Here is a 21924-nt window from a genome sequence, read left to right as displayed (position 1 = left end):
GGAGTTAACCGGGAGCATGTGAACCGTGTGTCCCTGGCCTTTGTAAGGCAGTGGGAGAACACAAGACTGGAATGTGCCGGCAGGCCATAGCATGACAGTGGAAGACTGCAGGGCCAGGGTGTGCCTGTCAGCTATAGCAGGGCAGTGGGAGAGTGCAGGGCTGGGGCACACCTGCCTGCACTATGAAGTTAGAGAGAGAGTGCAGAAATGGCATGTGCTAGTGCTACTGTCCCCAGAGAGTTCTTATAGGTTCCAGCCCCTCCAGTAGATGGTTTAAGATTAGTAAATGAATCTTCTTCACATATAGTATAGGCATTTTCAAACTGCTGCTCTTTTTTGTTTGTTTGTTTGATTTTGAAGGTTTATTATTCATTTTAGAGAGAGAGATATGTACAAGCAGGGGGAGGGGCAGAGGGAGAGAATCTCCAGCAGACTTCCTACTGAGTGTGGAGCCCAATGCAGAGCCAAAACCTAGAATCATATGCTCAACCAACCGAGTCACCCAGGTGCCCCACAACCTGCTACTTTTTTGCTAGTCCCCAGGGTTACTCTGCATGTAAGCCAGTCATTTCTGCACAGTCCCTTGAGTTTCCTGGATGTGTTTTTCAAGGTCAGACATTTTGGGGGCTTGTATTTCTATTGTAGGTCCCAAGGGTTGGGGTACCTCACGTAGGGCTTGAAGCTTGCTCCTAAGGGAGAAGTTTTTATTTGTGGAATCCCTCCTGATTGTGGATCACCATGCTAGAGGTGGGGTTTTTGGCAAGATTGTATGTCTGCTTCTCCTGTCCTTCTCAATATAGTCCTTTTATCCATTAGTGTGAACTAGCCATTCAGCTAGTTTTCAGGGTGTTTTTTATTTGTTTGTTTGTTTGCTTGTTTTTCAGAGGGGATTGTTCTATATGTAACTGTAGATTTAGTGTGTCCATGGAAGTAGGTGAGTTCAGGATCTTCCTACATCTCCATCTTAGTCCACCCCATCTTACTGAATTTAGTTTTTAAGCAGAATATTTTTCAGAGCTTAAAGAAATTGAAACAGAAGTAGTTACTAAGAGTTAATGTATGGGTTACAACACAGAATAGATTTGTGGACTCTAGCCCTCAGGATATAATTGATGTTTTAGAAAATATGATTTATGGGAGCTAATTCTCTTTAAACTCTGTCCTTTTGGATAGTTTAAGTACTAATAGCTCCAATGAGAAACTATCGAAGTCCATTCCATGAATTGAAAATGAGACACATTGTAGTTTTAGAAAATCAATATCAGAGTTCTGAATTAAAATATGAGTTTCATTATCAGTATTATTGTCTCCCAAACACCTCATTTTTATATTTATTTACCAAGGTGAACATAACAAGGACATCAAAATGAGATAAAACTAAGTACAATACTCTCCCTTCCTAGGTTGAAATCATCTGGCTAAACGGAAATTTGGTTTAGGTTATTGTGTGTTGTGGTGGCATTGTCCTTGTTTAAGAAGTCTTGATAATATCAGAATAGGATCTGGATCCTGTAGTCAACACAGGGTCCCTAGAAGTGAATAGGTTTTTCTCTTATATTGAATTTCTCCACTGGGTAGTGTGGGAGGTAATGGCTGATCCCCTGGAGCAGAGGAGGCTGAACTGAGGTGTGTAATCCCTCAGTTGGACTTGGCCGCAAAGCTTCCTGGACTATAAGCAATACAGGCACCAAAGGAATTAGCTGAAAGTCCACTGTTTCTAGGGATGGGTCAATTTGGTATTTTCTATAGCCATCACTTTTGGAAGAAGTCCAGCTTCTTTTGGCAAGAACATTCAGAGATCAGTAACAGCCATTCAGAAGGCAACACTGCCTTGCTTCTGAGCACTTCATAATTTATGTGTCCTGGTGTGAGTGTGTATGTGTGGTGAGACAGAGGAGGAGCGGCCCTCAAGGTGTGTCCAGGGCAGGAGGCTAATGAGGGTGTCAGAGGGCGAGGAGTAAGGGAAAAGCTATTGTTCCTGGGATAGGTGGAGCTAAGCAGGCAAACAAGGCAGCTTTTAGAGTAGGTCAAGTCCCCTGGGAATAGGGCTCTGTCTCTCAAAGTATGGTCCTTGGACTTCCTGTATCTAAATGACCCCCCCCCCCCCCCCCTGCCCCGGGCCACAGAATTTGAATCTTTTGGGTGATACCTATGTGATACACATCTTTAACTAATCCCTTAGTGATTTGTAATCATTTTAAAGTTTCTGGGCCACAGCAACAGGACAGCTTGGATCTGGATACTCAGAAGGGCCTAAAAAGAGTCCAGGAAATAAAAACTAATATGCAATGGCAGTCCTTTTATAGGCTGGCTCCTGTACTACTCACTGTGCTAGGTATGGCAGTGAACAATGGAGGCATGGTTCCAGCCCTCTTGGAGCAAGAAGGAGCCAATAAACAAGGGGAAATGAATCAAATTACATATTATGGTGAGTGTTAGAAATATATAAAATGCTAACAGAGAAATTGGGGGTGCAGCTTAGCTAAGGTAATCAAACCTGGCTCAAGAATTTGATAGAAATTTGACTGTGAAATGACTATAGCTAAAGCAGGCCTGGAGAGGTGGGGTCAGGAAGCAGGTGGAAAGAAAGGGGAGTGTGTGTGAAGAGGGGTTGAGAGGTAGGTCATGGAGGGAAATATACATGGGAAACATTAAAATCAGGGAAGAAGAACGGTAATTAAAATGGGATATTCAGGGACCCAGTTGTATCCCCAACTTTGAGCAAATATCCAATTTGATCTTCATATCACCATAGAGAATTTATATACAGTTCTTAGATAAAAAAAAAAAGGATGTGAAAGGGCCACTGAACCTCTTCACAAAAATTAAAAGTAAGCTTTCCCTGTTCTGCAACTGGTGAAGTGCAGGCAAAGGTACCTTAAAATAGCATTTAACCATCCAGCCTGTGTGGGTGTTCTCCATTCCAACCCAACTAAAGAGGGACCCAGTAATTGCATAGCAGAGAAAAGTGAGTAGAGTATTTTCTAAAACAAGTAGTATATTTTCCATTATGTAAAAGAGAAAAAAAAAATAGCTTTTAGAAAGCCACACCTAGATTTCGTGGACTTCTCTTTGGTTTCACACATATCCAGATGGAAGAAGGGAAGGAGAGGTAGTCATTGTTCTTTAGGGCATCCATCAGCCTTTGTTTATTTTTCCTGTAGATCCTAAAGATCCATTATGGAGACCTGGGATTGTAAATCTGCATTAGTGCTAGCAGGCTGGCTCTGAGGAGTGGGCTGGGGCAGCCTCATAGGGAATGCTGGTCCTAGTGAGAGAATGGTTGCATTGAGGTAGCACCAGGACACCAGGGATTTACAGCCCTTAGTTTTCTGTAGGAGAAAAACATGTTCCTGCATTTAAGGTCACTGCGTCAGGCATGATCAGAGTTAAACAATTGCTTACTCTCTCCTCAGGCTTGTGGTTTCTTTTTCCATCACCATATGACAGTAGAAACTTCACTATTATTTGATTTGCTTGCTTTCTGGCTATCTCCCCACTACACTGGAAGCCCCACAAGAAAGGGGTAAAACCAGTCTCACCAGAGCCTAGTGCAGCTCTGTGTGCATTAAAAGTGGGCAGAGCCTAGTAGCTGTATGTGTGGTGTTACATCTGTGTAAGGGCACAATGTGCAGTGTGAGTTGTCCATGGGCCTTCTCAAGGGTTTATCTATGGGGCTCAGCCCTGATGCGACAGGCTGAATGTCTTCTGTTGCTTACTGGAAGGACATATGATGGTGGCATAGATTGCTTACAGGTAAGGCCCCTACCCCCACCCTTGTCCTGGGTTTCCTGGTCAGCAGGAGAGGTATCCCTTTATAATGGGTCTATAGACCCATCCTACACAGCATGTCCAAATCCCCACTCTCCATTCCTATGTTGAGAAACATCTGGTCGTCTTCAGGTAATGGGTCAGTTTGGAGTGAGGAAGGTATATAGTTGATGACAACTGGTCATAAGAATGACCACCAAAAGGAAGACACTTCCATTCTGCTTTCTTCTCTTCAGTTATAGCAGCTTATTTTTTCCCCTCTGCTTGGAGATGGTCTTACACCTTGAGACCTTCATTTTCTCTCTCTTGTTTCATTTGCCACTTGCTTTCTTCCCCGCTCCTTTAGCCTTACTCTTATCTCTTATCTCAGAGAGGAATAAACCAGCCATGCAGATGTATGGTCTTTGACAAACCTCCTGTCTTGTTTTTGCTTCGGTCTGAGTACAAGGGAGGGACAGGTGGGAGAGTAAGATGGACAACAACCCAATTACTACTTCTACCCGTAACTGGGTCTCAGCGTTATCCCTCACTCCCTGTGGGAGTTCAGAAGCCTCTGAATGTGAGCTGACATACTCCTATGCATTGAAATTATTTGCTCTTTGTGTTACATGTACACTTGGTTCAGATCCAGAAACACTAAGCATCCACATTGTGCCATACTCTGTGCACCATCCTCAGTGTAGGTGCATGTTTGTTTTCCATTCCCTTACAGTTGGAAAGGGATTTAGAAGTCATCTAGGCCCAGACCCTTTATAGGCAGATGCAGAGAGTGGGGCCCTGGAAGATAAAGTGATGAGTCAAGGCCCCAGGGTTGGTATAGCATTTGGCCTCACACATGACCAGAGCTCTGCCCAGTGGCCTCTGGGGTGTGGAGATCATTTGTAATAAACCCAGTGTTCCAGTGCTAAAATAAAATAAACCCAGTGTTCAGTCCTAAAATAAGAGCATATATATATATGTACATATATATATGCTTTTATATATTTTTATTTATATACATATATTCATATATTTATTATTTTATACATGTATTATACATGCTTGTATATATACATGGAAAAACTAAGGTTTAGAGTAGCAAAAATGCTTGCCCAAAGTCAGATGCATAGAAGGTAGCAGAGCTGACATGTCCTCTTCTGCTTTGTAGGATATGTAAAAACACATGGAGTCTACAAGAAGCAGCAGGTTCCACACCCTTCCTCTAAATGTAGGGAGGGACTTCCTTCCTTCCTTCCTTCCTTCCATCCGTCTGTCCTCCTTCTTCCTTGTATTAATCTGCTAATACACTGTTAGAGCTGCCATTTAAAAAAAAATACTACAGACTGGGTGGCTGAAACAACATACATTTATTTCCTCAGTTCTGGAGGCTGAAAGCTCAAGATCAAGGTGGTGGTAGAGTCGGTTTCTCTTGAAGCCTTTCTCCTGGCTGGAAAACAGCTACTTTTTCACATGGCTTTTCCTCTGTGTATGCATCCCCAGTGTCTCTCTCTGTATATATGAGCCCAATCATATTGAATCAGGACCCCACCCTTAGACCTCATTTTCCCTTTAAAAGCCCCATCTCCAAATACAGTTGCTTTGGGGGTTAGGTCTTCAACGTATGAATTTGAGGAAGACACAATTCAGTCCATATGTAACTCTTGGGTATTGTAAATAATATTGCTATGAATAAGGGTGCACAAATATCTGTTTGAGTCCCTGCTCTCAATTCTTTCAGGGTATATATGCAGTAGCAGAATTATTGGATCATATGCTTGTTCTATTTTTAATTTTTTTTTGAGGAAATGCCATACAGTTTTCTATAGCACCTGTACCATTTTACATTCTCATGTCATCATTTCTTAATTTTCAAAATAGTTTTGCTCTTTTTTGAAAGGTCACTCTCCAAGGTCTGCCAGTAGGAAGTTTGTCTGGAATTTTGTTTGTTTGTTTGTTTGTCTCCCAGATGCCTGGAACTCTTTTCAGAAACTTGGTACCCTTGCTTCTGGGTATCTCCTGTCAGTAACCTCAGGTTTTTACTTTCACACTCAAATGCTGGGAGAACATCCCAGAAAGGAGGAGGGAGCAATAAAAAGGTGACCCGATCTTAGGCAGATGCCTAATCTGAACTGTGGGCCCTTAGTCAGCAGCCCCTGAGCACAGAGGAGGTTTGTGCCTTCATCTCTGAGCACGGCAGAGGAGGTATCTGGAGCCCATTTAGTAGGGAACAACTTTGAAAACACTGCTGTGGGCTTGTATTTGTTTACATCAACAGCATGGAAGAGGGTATGTGTGTAGGAATAGGTATTGTTGGGGGGGGGAGGGGCCCAGTGTGAAGAGATGCCAGAGGTAGGCACTTAGGTGAGGTAAGGCGTGAGCCTATCTATGTGGGTAGGGGTGTGTGTGTACCGAATAGATGTGAGAGCGGGAGCTGAGTATGAGGGCGTATATATGGTGTATGTATGGTGGGGTGTCTCTGTGTGTATGTGTGTAGTAGGGGATAAAAAAAGGTGAGTGTGAAGAGTAGGAATGAGAGTGTATATGGGGTTATTTGGAGGTTAAGTGTATGTGCAAGTAGTGTGAAGGTATGGGGTTGGCATGAGGGTGTGGAGAACAGGGGGTGAAGGTAGGGTAGGTATAAGGGTATGCAAGGGATAGGGATGGGGGTGAGTGTATGAAGATGTGTGGGGAATAGGGGATGTGGAGGGTAGGGTGTGAGCGAGTATGTGTGTACTGGAGGGTCATAATAGGCACAGGATCAAGTCTCCACTCCAGGCGGCCACCCCTGCCAGCAGCTCTGTGGGTGGAGGAGCTGCTGAGGCCTGCAGAGCTTTCCTGTTGCAGGGGAGTGGCACCCCGCCAAGGCCTCAGGCGTGACTCACTTTCACCTGGTCAGGGGAATTAATTTGCTGGGCATCTGCATCATGGCAGGATACGTGCGTCAGTCTGCATGACTCTGTTCTTATTAAGAACCTTGGGAGAAATTTAAACTGAGAAATGAAGGGGGTGGGGAGAGGGTTGTTCTGGGAGTTAAGAAATTGCTTCTCGCTCAGTGATCAAGGCCCTCTCCCCTGCTTCCTCCACCCTGCTTTCGATATAGGCCTCTATAGCCATCCCATGCGAGGGAAGCAACTTCAGAAGACACACATGAGTGCATGCATATACCCTCCCAGACACAGATGTAGATCAGGGAGCCCAGAAGCACCTCCCAGATGCCAGGCGGCCTCTGCAGCAGTAACTCTTTATGCACTGCGGTCTGCTGCAGTCTTCGTAGTTAAGGGATGCTGGCTTTTATGAATGGTAGCCTGGGAGGGGCCTAATGTCACTTGCTCCTGATGTCAGCACAATGAATGAAACACTTGCAGAGCGTAAAGCCCCAAGCACTCGGGGAAGCAGATAGCATCTCAGATTGGCTCCTTCTGGTGCAGCGTCTCCTGCTGACGAAATCACCAGTCCCGTGTGTGACACATAAAGCCATATACGTTAGGACTGAAATGAGGCAGAAACTGAGGCTGCATGTGAAATAAGTTGTATCTGATTCTGGCACAATCAGCTCTACCTGAAGCAGCTGGAGCTGAGATCTTCCCCCTGCCAGGCGCTGGAGGAAGGTGCTCTGCGGAGCTACGGACTCACTGTTGTGTATTAGGCAGTTACTTAGCTAGCCCAATGTTCTGCTTTTGCTGGCAGAATTCCTTGCTGAAGCTCCAAGCCCTGGAAACTGATCTGTGCTCTGCATTTTTGGCAAACCAGGAAGAAGCTGCTCAGGTGCATGGACTCAAGGACCCAACCCCAGTGTCGACCCAGAGTGTGCCTGCGGAAGGCGCAGATGCTGCAGGTAAGAGGCTGGGCTGGGGACAGGTCTTCACGTGTACTGTCAGGATAGTTCAGCTTCTTGCTGCTTTGCTAAACCTGGCCTCCTATGGGGAAACCATGTCTGGTGCAACGGAAAAGCTGAAGAGGTGCTTGAGTTGTAGTGGGGGAGCTGAGAGGGAGCAGGAGGCATTATGGTGTGTGCTGGTATAGAGTATGCTCTCCAGCTGGGGGCCAAGCGTCAAACTTAAGCGTAAATAGGTGTCAGGTGAAAAACACTCACCACAACTCCTGGTCCTAATGAATTCCTACTTGGTTTTCTGTGACAAACAAGTGGTGTACTTATTTTCTATCCCTGGATGTAGATAATCTGTACTGTCTTGATACTGATAGTATTTTTGAGGTATTCGGTGATAGGAGAGTTTTAACATGACTACTTGCTTTCTTCTATTACCTGCTTGTAAGATGATTCAATATAGGCAAAGAGGAGGTGAGTGGTGTAACTCTTTCTGATCCTATGTTGTCTTTTTCTGTCTCAATTTTTTTTCTGCATTAACTTCTATGTTGAAAAGTCTCAGAATTGATTTCCATTTGTCTGAGAGTATCTCTGGTTTTAACCCCAGAGATGGCAGATTGGCTAGTGAGCAGTAAGGCAAATTAATGCCTCCAGAAAGACAGTTAGGAAAGAAACACTAATTTATATAAGTAGAAATGAGAGCACAGCTTATCTTTTATAACCCAGATGGGTAAGAGGTTTATAGACTGGTTTCTGGATGGCTGATAAAAATAGGATTAGGTGAACTTGCTTCATGAGATGTCCTTTATCTCCAGGAACTGAAAGAAGAGATTTAAAAAGGTAATGTATTTCAGTGTCATTATTAATAGCTCATTGAAGACATTCCTGGTTAAAACAGATCCATATGGTCTAAGGAGGTAAAAACATCATCCCAGTGTTTATTAAGTATGTTAATTAATAATTAAGTGTATTAATAATAGTGGCTAATAGTAGCTACTCTTAGTAGCTTTATTACTACTGAAGATTTTTGTGCTCCAGGCACTAAGTCCTTTATATATTTTATATTAAATCCTTAAACTAATCTGTGAAATAATATGCTTCACGAGGAGGACACTGAGGCCTAGTGTAACTCTGCTGGTAAGTGGTAAATTATTTCCCCATGGATGCGGGTGGCTAGTTGGCTGTCCTTATTTTCTGATGAGCTCCCCTTGCTCTGCTAGCCATCCATTGTGTTTTGATGAAAGGCAATAAAAAGGGGCAGGACCCAATGTCAATCCAATTAGAGTTTTAAGTCAGATTATTAGACACAATTTTCTTCTTCCACCAACCCCAACAAACACATATAAACGCATAACAAAGTCTTAAGCCAGATGCAAATTCACCTTTGAGTTGTCTGATGTTTTGTATAGCTACCCAAGTATCTGGCAAAGAGTTATAAAATATTTATATGATATATATATATAATATATATATCTTTTTCTATTTTAAATCATGACTTTTTGTGCATGTATGTGTCATAATCTCCAATGGTCAAGAGTAGTTTTGCATTTTCTCATTCTGGATGGACAGGATTTTGAACAAGCTTATTAACACTCCTTGTATAATGGAAATACATGCCAAATTTATGTAGAAATTGCCCATACCAAAGGAGCAATCCATACATGTCAAGTGTCAAATGGCAGAAATGGACAGAAGGTTCCTTACAGAGGATGCTGAATTTCCAAAATATAGGTGAATCTGAGGTGTCCCAGAGCCCTTCCAAGAGAGTCTATGAAGATGAAAGGTTTTTATTTTGTGTGTGTGTGTCCGCACACTAGTCAAGAATATTTCTGGCAAGTCTGTCAAGTTTTCAAAGATAAAATCCATAAAATGTTGATGTTTTTCACCTTCGTAGAGCTTATGAATAAGGAGTCTTATGTAGCCAAAATGACTGCATAAGAGTGAAGAAGCTCCAACCCCTATACTGGACCTTGTAGTACTTTGACACATATCTTCTCTAATTTTCCAATAACCCTCTGACACAATCTCGAAACCACTTGCCAGATGTTTTCAGGGATCTAAAAGGTCTCTGCATTTGGCAGGGATATTGCCAATGTGGCAAACATTTGGAATAATTTTTCACAGATTAGTTTATGGGATCATTGGTTCTCATTGGCTTCCAAAATGAGTGTTTATAGGAAGGTGATATATATATATATATTTATATATATATATATATATTTATATATATTTATATATATATATTTATATTTATATTTTATATTTATATTTATATATTTATATATATATATTTATATATATTTATATATATATATATATAACATTTATTTAATTAATTTTTGTAGTAATATATTTTCTAATCCATGTGTCATTCAGAAAGAAGAAATATTTGCTCATCTTAAAGGCTCAGGGACTGTGAAAGGATTTCTAGAGTGATCTTTGACCACCTTGAAACTAATTTTTATGTGTATAAGAATCCATGTTGTGTTGAGAGTGTGATCACATAAGATTAGTATAAATGACTATAAATCTATAAAGGATCATATAACTTAAAATTTTCTTCTTCCCAAGCCTAGCATCTAGCCCTAACCTTACATATATATATCTATTCAATTAGTAATTGTTGATGTCAGTAATTGGTATAACAATTGGTGATTTTTACAGAAATATCTGGGTATGCTACCAATTAACTATTAAAGGCAAACATTTATAAATATAAATTGATCTGACTTAAATAGATTTCAAGTTTACTTTAGACTCAATTAGGGCATGACAAGTAAAGTGTGTAGGCATTTGAAATGGTCTCTTAAGATCAACGTGTGGGTTTTAACTTGGATTTATAGGTTACAAAGGTCAGTCCTTCTTAGTAAAATATCTGAAAAGCATCTCCATTCTGGAAATGCAATTATAAACTGCTCTTGCAGCAGAAACACATTTCATGGCACCCCTGGAGGAGCACTGGGTTCTGAATATTGTTGGTGAGCCTTCCTGCACGTGATAATTACCAAGAAGCTTTTCACATATGGGGATTCTTAGTCCTCATCACAGGACAGTCTGAGGTGGAAGTCCTGTGATCTTTATATTTCATAAACACTCCCAAGCAGTGGGAACCATTATTAAGTATCTTGAATTAGGAGGGAGAAGGTCAGGTTCTCTTTGATTCTGCTTCACCTCAATTTCCTGGACAACTTGGACTTATTATTCAGGGTCTGTGACCAGTCAGCTCAGTCTATTTACTTTAGGAAGAGAAAGGTGCTCAAGCACCCAAGTCCTCAGGCTAGAAATGTGTGGGGTGGGGACAAGGACCAGGGTTAGGGCAGATTTGGGGGATATTGAGACCCTTAGAAAAAAGTGATAGAGAGGAAAGCAGCTGCAAGAAGACTTTTAGACTATATGTGGGGTTATCAGTTGTCATGGTTTGCCCAGGAATGTCTAAGTTTTAGCATTGAAAGTCCCACATGCTGGGAAATTCTCAGTCCCAGGCAATCTGGGATAGCTGGTAACCCTACCTGTAGGTTGCAAATTGCATATTTTGAGATGGAAACCCCCTCCACACTGAGGCTCAAAATCCCTCTGCCTGTATCAATAGCCTGTTAAAGCCGAAGCAAATCCTTCCTCTGTGGCATTAGTAAGGATCTATTCTGGTGTTGCTGAATAGAAAAAGGAATGAACATTGTCTTTTCAACTGCTTGTCATTTTCAGAGTGTGCAGAAGGACTGTTTGTTCTACATGACTAAGCATAGTAACCCCTGTTCTGTCTGAACATGGGTGATTGATGGTATGGAGTTTGTAGCAAAAGCTGTCACCAGAGATAACTGAAGACTTATTACTAGAAATAATAAACCACAGCAGTTTCTAACCAATTCTTTTGTTGTAAAATCTTGGTTTTCAAACTTTTATTTGGGTAAGAGCTTTGTTCCTAATGTTGATCATTAGTGAGAGCTAATGTATATAACTATTTATAGGATATAATCATTCCCATAAGGAATTCTGCATGGTGTGTAGGTCACTTTCTTATGTCCAAATTAAGATGGGGCAGAGTTAAAGAGAACCTGAACTTCTCTCTTATATTTTAAGACACTGTTGACTTGACCAGATGTTACCAATTACTTGGGAGGACTTATTAAACTTATAGGTAGATGTCTTGGGCTCTCCACCCTAAAATGCAAAATTAAAATGTAGAGATAAGGCCTGGAAATTCCTATGTTTGAAAAGCTGCCCTGGTAATTCTGGGGTACAGAGAGATTCAGGAACACTTTCTGGAACACAGTGCTCTACTGTTTCTCTAGGGGGCAAGAAATGTCCACCTCCTCCTGCAGGCGGAATTTATATCTGGCCTTCTGGAACATGGGGGCATCTCATGTGTCTGCTAGGTGTGTTATCCACCCAACTTGATGTTTTATCCTATCTGGCAGTGACCCCACACAGTGTTTGAAAGTTAGTAAGAAGGGATCTCCATTACTTCAACCTTTTATGTGCACATAATTCCAAATATAATTTAGAAACTTTGTTCTTTATGGATCTATGTGTATGTGTGTATGGTATTTCTAAATCCTAACAGAAACTTTTTTATATTCTTTGTATTTTACACTTGTTGCTTTAACTAAGAAATGGCTACCACCATAGAAAGTAGTACTTCATCTTTTTGTCCTAAATTAGTTCCTTTAAAGCAGTGGCTTTCAGCCAGGGTTGATTTTTTTTGCATCCACCTGCCCACTGCACCCCCAGGCATGGGGATATTTGGCAATATCGGGAGGGACATTTTTGGTATCACAGCTGGAAGATAAGTGCTACATCTAATGAGATAGAGACCACGGTTGCTGCTGAACATCCTACAGTGAACAGGAACCCTCTGTGCCCACCCCTACTTCCCCAATAAAGAATGATCTGGTCCAAGATTTCAACAGGGCCAAGGTTTTAGAAACCTTCCTTTAAAAGATTTTACATGCATAATTTCATCATTAGCTAATAATGACATTTTCATTTGTGTCAGACATTGTTAGCTGCATCTTCCTCTTTTATCTTCACAACCTTATGAGATAGGTGCCATTATTATGGCCAGATGAAAGATGAAGAAATAAGCGTGGAGATTTAGTATAACTTGCTGAAGGTCCCACGGCTACTGAATGGTAGATGTTGGTAAGAAACAGGAGGAGAGGAAGGGTTTCCCCAGTCAGACTCCAAACTTTAGTCCTTCACACTATGCTATTTTCTATCCAGTCTAAATATTAAGTCCCATAGTTCTGATATTCTAGAATTTGACATTAAGCCCCTACTCTATGTATATACTCTCTGCTAATGTGTGTGTTTTTTTTTTTTTAAGATTTTATTTATTTATTTGAGAGAGAGAGAGAGTGTGTGAGAGGAGAAGTCAAAGGGAAAAGCAGACTCCCTGCTGAGCAGGGAGCCCGATGCGGGACTTCAGGATCATGATCTGAGCTGAAGGCAGTTGCTTAACCAACTGAGCCACCCAGGCACCCCTCTGCTAATGTGTTTTGAAAGTAATGTTTTGTCACCCTGAAGTGACCTAGATTTGTAGTTGATTAACCCGTTACAACCCCTCCTTTCATAATCATTTCAGCTCCTGTGATCTAAACCATCTCTAGAACCTTGTGTGTTTCTTGATATGCATTTACCTGACCCTCATAGCAGATTCCAGATGGAGTCAAATGGAATTTTATCTATAAATATAATACCACTAGGAGAAACTGGCAAAGTGCCCAAGGGATCCCTCTATTATTTCTTATGTATGAAACTATGATGATCTCAATAAAAAAATGAATACCTAAAAATATAAAAATCATGGGCATGAGGGTGTTTTATTAATTACAAAATATTATGCATGTCGGATTGTTTTCTGAACTCTTCCTAGAGATCCCTACTCTGTTCTTGGCTTTTATATCATAGCACTATTCCATTAGAGCTGCAAAATTCCCATTCCATACTAAACTGATAGGTTAGTGCTTATTAAGAGAACACGGATCGTTTTCTCCAGCTGCATTTCCTCCTGTCCACATTGAAGGTCATCTGTTGCTATTGAGCCTCCTCATGACTTGTGAGTTGCTTCTGCGGTTGCTTAACGTTTTATTCTTTGGAAAACAGGAATATCATCTGCAAACTCAGACTCAAGACTCTATTTCCTCCTCCATGTCATTTTTGAAATGTAAAATAAGATTAATCCAGGATCCATTTGCAAGGATTAGTACTGGCATGTCCATCATGAAGATACTAATTCAACTCTGTTCTTTGCTGCATGTTGTTAAGTGGGTTTTGTAATCCACTGCAAAACATTTAGCCCAGTCATCATTTGGTTTTGTTTTTAAATAACTTCTAATATAAGAACCATGCCATGAACTTCTTGAAAGCCCAAATAAATCACATCCATTGTTCAGAAACAGTTCTTTGCAGAACTTGATGTGCAGGTTAAGTGATCTTGGACAGATGATTTGATCTGTACATCAGTTTCTTTTTCTTTAAAATGGGAAAAAAGAATAGTTTCTACTTAGGATTATTTTGAGAATAATGTAGCATAATGCGTATGAGGAACTTAGCACACCCCTCTTAATAAATGCTCAATAAATGTCAGCTATTATTTTTTAAAAAGCTGGGTATTCTTGCCATAGTCAGAGCTTATGTGGCTTTTCTTCCAGTTGATAATGCTTAACATTTGTCTTTATCTACTGTCATAAGTATAACTACTTTCAAGGTGTGAAATGCCATTAGTACTGTTCATTCTCTAGGTCCCCTCTGGAGTCTTGCATATGATTGACATTACACTAATTCCCTTCAGCAAAAGATATTTATAACAGCAATAATCTATAGAGCTGATGGTTGAAAAATTACCTTCTATTAAAGTTGAAACTACATTTGTTACCATAAAATCTAACCTGTGCTAAACCTATGACATAACTTGCCTGGCAATGATCTTTACTGTTAATAATTTTTCTCTGATGCTCTTATAACCATCTTCATAGTATCTGAAAGAGGGAACTTCACACTAATTCCTTGTTTTCTAAGGAAAATACTTTGTTAATTATTTCAAAATTTATAGATGACAGTATATTCTCTGAGGTTGTTTCTATAACTATAGGGAAAGAAAAAAAGTCCTATAGCCTAAAAAGCCAGGTAATTATTATTTATTTTATTTTATTTTTAATTTATTTTTATTTTTAAATTTTTTAAATTAAAAAAAATTTTTTTTTTACCAGGTAACTATTTTTAAAAAGATTTTTAAATTCAGTTTCTAAGGCAGGACTGTGGTAACGAGTTATCCCATTTGTCCTTGCTACAACACTTTACAAAAGAAGATTCTGTGGTAGAAGAGGCTTGCTTGGCCAAGGACATAACAATTGTGAACAAGTGTGATCTCAGACTAAGTTTGGGGCTCTAAATCAAGAGTCTAGGTTTTTAACTACTAGGTTGATAGTCATTTTTTTAAATTTAGTTGATTTTATTTTTAAGAAGTTTTAGGTTTATTGAAAATTGAGCAAGTGGTGCAGAGAGTTTTCATATATCTTTTTTTCCTTTTCACACAGTTTCCCATATATTAGGGTCATTTTAAACCTTTCTGGTTATTCCTTCGTCCATGCTTATGACACAAGTACAGTCTGGAAATGACCAATGGCATGCCCAGACACTTGGTGTCTGAAATTGTTCTGGGAACCCACACCCTACCACCCCTAAGCCCAGAATGAAGAACCTACACCGTCTCTTCTAGTTCCCTGAGGATCTTAATTTTCTGTGGCTCTGTCTTTGTGGAGCTCTGGGACTAACTTCTTAGACTAATTTTTCCTAACTGACACTGGATAAGCCTAGTAAAGAACAGCCCCCCCTCCCCCGAAGATTAGAATTTCCTTCTTTCTGTCTTCCCATTTGTTTTGTATATTCAATTTTCCTTCTGCTTTGCAAAGTACATCTGCTTTTAAATGAAAATGCTTTCAAAAATAGCTTGGTATCTTAAGAGCAGATTTTTATCAGCTGTACCACTGAGGTGGTCAGTTGTGCAGGAATTAACTAGAAGACCTGGAGAGCTGTTTAGGCTGAACAATAATCAGAGCACAGCATCTAGCTTTCTCTGTATATCAAGAAAGTACTTTTAAATTTTGGACACTGTTATGGATGACAGTGGCTCTTTCCCTGGTCCCACAGCTCAAGCAGAGCTCTGTAACCTGAGCATTTGATTCCACTTTTGTGACACAGGGAGGGGGGGGAAAATTGTTCATTGGCCTTGCTATTTCCCTTGGTTATTTTCTCAACTGTTCTTTGGTAGTATGCATATAGGCAAAAGGATGAATAATGTGCAAAGGTTCATTTAATCACTGGTAGATCTGTCTAGAAGATTGTTTCTTCTTTCCTCCCTGGACTGAACGTTTGGTTTGGTAGTGTATAGAAACTGCCTCCAATAATATGAATTACTCTTACTTCAGATGTCCTATTCCAAAACAAAGAAAGCATGGATTTCTTCCCTTTCTCATTATGACAGGATCTGGAGGTCTTGCATCTGTCTTTGGTGTAAGTCATGTTACCGCAGCCTTCAGACACTACAGTTCTGATTGAGGCGAGAAGTCACTAATGTCCGAACATGTCAGTCTTTTTTTTTTTTTTTTTAATTTTATTTATTTATCAGAGAGAGAGAGGGGGAGAGAGCGAGCACAGGCAGACAGAATGTCAGGCAGAGGCAGAGGGAGAAGCGGGCTCCCCGCTGAGCAAGGAGCCCCATGTGGGACTCGATCCCAGGACGCTGGGATCATGACCTGAGCCGAAGGCAGCTGCTTAACCAACTGAGCCACCCAGGCGTCCCCAAACATGTCAGTCTTTAATGGGCTAGAAGTTGATGTTCACTCCCTGTTTCCTCTGTGCAAACTCAGTCTTTGTCATCTGCCTCTCCTTCCTTCTCACCCATCCCTACCATCTCAGTGTCTCTTTGTTTTTATACTTCTTCTTCCCCCACAGCTTTCTGGCTGCTTCTCTTCCTCACCCACTATCTTGCCACTTTGTGTTCCTTTGTCTCCATTCATTCTAGTTGTCTTTACTGCCTCTTTTCTTTGACCTTGGGACGTTACTTTGCTAAGCTAGTTGGGGTATGAAAATAAAATGTATTTAAGACATTTAATTTCATCTAGGCACTTAAATTTATTGAATACTATTTTTATACGGAAAATTTGTGAGCTCAAACTCTTTGCTCTTCCCAAAATGCCAGCATGTTAGTATAATAGTGCAGGGTATAAACAACATGTTAGCCAAGTGACAATGTGATTTTCCTTTGGTTAGGCCTTTGTTCATACAACTTTTTTTTTTTTTTTAACTAGTGGTTATTTGTTCCTTCTTGCCATTAAGTCTATAAAAGTACTAAAAAAAAATCTTTAAGAGTTTTTTATGAAACTGTTTATAAGTCATGATTGGACTCAAAAGATAATCAGTGACAATATACCATGAAGATTATGTATTTAGGCATTTCTATGACTTGAATGTTATGTTTATTTGGTAAAAGTGTTGTGTATATTAGGTATAATTGTGATAACTCAAGAAAACAATATTCTGAAATTGTCCTCTTATAATTTTCTAGGCAACAAGAGGGATGAGATTAAATTGGAAGTCCTTACAGGGGTGCCTGGCTGGCTCAGTCAGTACAGTGCGTGATTCTTGATCTTGGAGTTGTGAGTTCAAGCCCCACGTTGGGTGTAGAGCTTACTTTAAAAAAAATGTACTTGATTATTCTTATAGTAATCATGCAGTGAATAAAAATTCACACCTACACACACAAAAGAACTACTCACAAACCTAAAACCTAGATCTGCATTTACTGATGGCAATTTAATTAGAAGTAATAAAAAAAATACAGAGGCAAGGAACAAGTTTAGATTTGAGTTGAGTGAAGGTTCTTGATCCCTGTTGTTTTCTGGGTTTTAGGGAGAATTTTGGGATTTTTTATTGCTTAGCTAACGCAGTGCCCTAATCTATTAGCCTTTCATTTTAATTGAAATCAATACATTGACTCCTTCAAAATGAAAATGAGGCTCACAGCTCTGCCTCCCGCTATGGAAGGCTGATTTGGGGGGAGGTGCATGGTGAGATCAAACTCACCTGGACTCTGACTTCTGAGCTCCATACTTGCATATAATCAGGGCCTACTGGGCACCTCCAGAGGATGATGACCAAAGTGCCTCTTCATGTGTCCAGAACAGCCAGCTCCTCTCCTAAGTTCCCTAACTAGGTAAAAGGTAATACTCTAAATAAAAAACAACAACAACTAACAGCGCACCCCCAGGCGTTGTTCTAAGCTCTTGAGATTCCTTGAGTTCTTTTAATCCCCCAAACAATTTATGAGATAGATACAGTTGTCATACTATCCTAAAACAAGGCTTTGGCATGCAGAAGATGGTTAATAAACATTTGTTGAATGAATGAATTCCCATTTTGTAGATGGGAAAGCTGAGAATGTAATAGATTGAACAATCTATTGGTCACACATATGAGAAAACTGGGACTTGAATGTTCCTGAGCCTATATCCTGTGCTTTTCTTTTTTAAAAAGATTTATTTATTTATTTGTTTGTTTATTTGAGAGAGAGAGAGAGAGAGAAAGCAAGGGGAGGGGCAAAGGGAGAGGGAGAGAGAATTTCAAGCAGACTTCCCACTGAGTGCACAGTTCCACATGGGGCTCGATCTCATGACCCTGAGATCATGACCTGAGCCGAAACCAAAAGTTGGATGCTTAACTAACTGAGTCACCCAGGTGCTCCTATATCCTGTGCTTTTATCCATGATGGCAAGGTGGCTCTTGGACCTGCACAGAGTGCCTACCATAAAACCTAGTCCTGTTTTCACAAATTTCCCTTGCTTCTAGATCCCACATGTTTCTGGTAGCTGTCCACAGAATTTGGCACCGACTGGAGTGCCAACTACATCCCCCTCAGTATCTTGGCCAGTTATATTAACCCAGAATCCCTCCTCATCTGTCCTCATTCCTACCCCACCCTTTCTAATCTTGGAGGTACCGTTTGTCCCCTCTTGGTAGTCTCCAAGAAACTAAGCTCACCAGTCTCCCCAAATTTAAATACTGGAATGACTTCAAGCCTAGCCATGTCCTCTCTTTTGTGACTCCATAGTTAACCCTTTTGTACCTTCAGGTGCTCAAATTCAACATACCTATAACTGAACCCATTGTGTATCCATCAGATGTTTTTGGGTTGTTTCTAGTTTTTGTTTTGCTGGCCTTCTTTGGGTGAGGCTGGGTGAAAATTCAGATGCTTGTACCTTGTTAGAGTGTTGGGCATACGTCTGGCTCATCTAGCTTTTAAAATCAACAAAGGCTGACATTTGGTATTTGGAATGTACCTGAATGCTACCTATAAAAGACCACCATGAAGGGCATACCCAAGAATGCAAATCTACAAATCCATAGGACTATGGCTATTTCATTACTCAATTAGGTTTCAGCAGTGTGTCTCAAGTGGTTGCAGTAGAGATTTATTTGAATTTTGAATCACTTTAAAAATTCACATTAGATATATTTTTAAAACTGACTTATTCAACAGATTAATACAGCATCTTTTGCTACTTGGGGTTGCATTGCAGCAAGATCAGAAGTTGCTCTTGGCCTTCACACACTGATGATAATGATTTCTGTGTTCCCTACTGCTCAGTGAGTGGGCTGCCAGAAACACTCTTTGGCTCCCATAGTCAGAGATATGGAGTCTTCTATCATGAACACTGGTCGGACCTTCCCTGGTGCTAACAGTTTATATCTCCTTCCACACTGAATTTAAAATGGAGATCTTATTACTATCAGCCTCATGTGGTTGTTATGAAGATTAAATACATGCAAAAACTCTTACAAGTTGAGGACATAGTGAATCACTCCAGAAAGATTACATATGATTATTCTTATTTACAAATAACTGGGAGGAGGGACAATATGTTGAGGGATATATCAGTTCTCATTCCCATATTAACCCCATAGCAACTCCGCATGTATAGCTGGTGTTCACTAGGAGAGCATAATATTTAATTCCTTATTCTGATGATAATAATTATTAAAATGATGATCCTCATGGTTACTGTGTTTAGCAGCATCTATGCCTTATCTCAGTGTTTCACCAATATGGTGCATAGGCAAACATTGTTAGTTTTAATAGGAATTTATTTTAGTGTGTATCACTAAAACACACACACACACACACACACACACACACACACACACATCAAATTCATTATTTATTGGCCATAATACCTAAGGAGAAACTGAAATTTAAATCAAAACAAAACAAAATGAAAAACTATGGGTTGAAATTTATCTATCTAAAATACATAGTAAATATATTAATTTATATAAAATAGGTACTTTTCTGCTCTATCTATATACAGATGTAGATCTTTCTTGACTTAAAAATGGGGTTACATCCAGATAACCTACTGTAAGTTGAAAATATTGAAATCCAAATTGCTTTAAATCTACCTAGCCTACTAATCATCCTAGCTTAGCCTAGCCTGCCTCAAAGTGCTCAGAGCACTTATATGAGCCTACAGTTGGGCAAAATTATCTAACACAAAGCCAAATTTATGATGAAATATTGAATATCTCACTTAACTTATTGAATACTGTACTGAAAGTAGGAAACAGAATGGCTGTACGGAGAATGGTTTTAAGTGTATTGGTCGCTTACCCTTGTGATTGCTTGGCTGCCTGGGAGCTGTGGCTCGCTGCCAATGCCTAGCATCACAAGAGAATGTTGTACCCTATGGACCCTCTTCCAACCTCCACTTCAGTCAGGTAGCTAAGGGCCCAAGTACCTCCACTTTGGCTTTATAGAATAGCCCCAAGAGACTCGTGGTAGTTTTGATCTTAGGGCCACAGCTGAGCTAAAGGGCTGAAGGCCTCAGACCTTTCCCATTTCAACAAAACACAGTGTTCCCAGGCACATGCTAAAGATTCTTTTCTTCCCCATTGTTATTACCAAAAGATTCTGCTCAGAAATAAGTAATATGCGTAAAATGCATTTCTTCTTGGGGCCTAGCAGCTTAAGAAAAAGATTTGGTAAGGAACCTGTATATCTCCTGGTGGGTTTTGAAAGGGATTGTTAGCATATGTTGTGTTTTATTGATTAGCAACTCTTACTCCTGCTGTTATTCCTTTGGGTTCCTGCCTAACCGTGTTTTCTGGGTAAATTATTCTTAGCGAGGGTATTGCCTGGGGTGAGTTGTCAGACACCTGAGCAGAGCGCTCCTTGCTTTCAGGCCTGGCCCCACCTCTTCCCCAGTCCACATCTCATGCGTTTCTGAGGAACCTCAGCCACTGACAGACTGCTGTTCCTGAGCTTCAGAGGCACAATAGGAGGCATTATCTTGGCTCCCAGTCTGTGACTCAACAGAGAAGAAGAAGCCATTTGAAAACACACGAGGGATTAGACCTTTGATGTTACACAAAGAAAATTGCATTTCAAGCTCTGGAGAACATGAGCCATTCTAAACCTGATTAAGAGTCATCCAGCACCAAATTTTGATAAATGTTTATTTTGGAAAAGTGGATTGCAGGGTTTTCAGATTCTGCTTATTCACCCAGAAAACATTTGTTTTCTTCTTTATTTGGGGTAGGAATAAGAGAAAGCTTTGAGTTGTCCTGAGTGTTTACTGTGCAAAATTGAGGAGTTTCTTTTGGCTGCTGCTTTGAATAACTGTCTAGAGCTCCATAATGTAGAAATTCTCATCCTGGCCACTCTGAGCTCATTTACAGGGGGCATGATCATAGAATTCAGGCACAGACCTAGCATCCTCCCTGTTGAGAGGGTTTGGAGCACGTTTTGTTCTTGTTTTTTATTTTTGTCAAAAATAAAATGACCTATAAAATTTTGAAAAAGAGGGGCACCTGGGTGGCTCAGTGGTTTAAAAGCCTCTGCCTTTGGCTCAGGTCATGATCCCAGGGTCCGGGGATCGAGCCCCGCATCGGGCTCTCTGCTCAGCAGGGAGCCTGCTTCCTTTCCTCTCTCTCTGCCTCTCTGCCTCCCTGTGATTTCTGTCAAAATAAATAAAATCTTTAAAAAAATTTTTTTTGAAAAAGAAACAATCATTCCTAATTCTTCCCTGCTTCAAAGTTGCTAAGTAGCTTGTTTAATCTTTTGGTGCATTTATTTGTACACACAAGTGTATGCTTTTTACATAAAATGGCATCATATCTGTTTTGTTTCGAAATCTGTGGTTTTCACTTAGTATATTCTGAACATCATTCCATGTTGATAAGCAGAGTTCTCCGTCATTTTTAATGACTGCTGAATGATTTTCCATCATGGCCTCCTCTCCCTCCGTAAGTCCTTCACACTCCTGCCTTCACCGGCATTCCTGTTGTCCCTTCCC

At 40.4% G+C, this 21924-nt stretch overlaps 1 protein-coding gene across 6 annotated transcripts in view; it reads left to right on the top strand.

The window, feature by feature from the left end:
• The window catches only part of FAM13C (family with sequence similarity 13 member C), a 157494-nt gene that overhangs the window by 111240 nt on the left and 24330 nt on the right, over nucleotides 1-21924 (top strand). For all 6 annotated transcript variants that reach the window (XM_059397448.1, XM_059397451.1, XM_059397449.1 and 3 more), the window contains one exon: nucleotides 7501-7585. In XM_059397448.1, coding sequence (XP_059253431.1) covers nucleotides 7501-7585 — 85 coding nt within the window. The remainder of the gene's footprint in view (nucleotides 1-7500; nucleotides 7586-21924) is intronic.

Source organism: Mustela nigripes, chromosome 4 (assembly GCF_022355385.1).
Source record: "Mustela nigripes isolate SB6536 chromosome 4, MUSNIG.SB6536, whole genome shotgun sequence".
Taxonomy (NCBI): Eukaryota; Metazoa; Chordata; class Mammalia; order Carnivora; family Mustelidae; genus Mustela; species Mustela nigripes.
The sequence above is the reverse complement of the archived record's forward strand: the minus strand, read 5'-3'. Positions and strand labels throughout refer to the sequence as shown.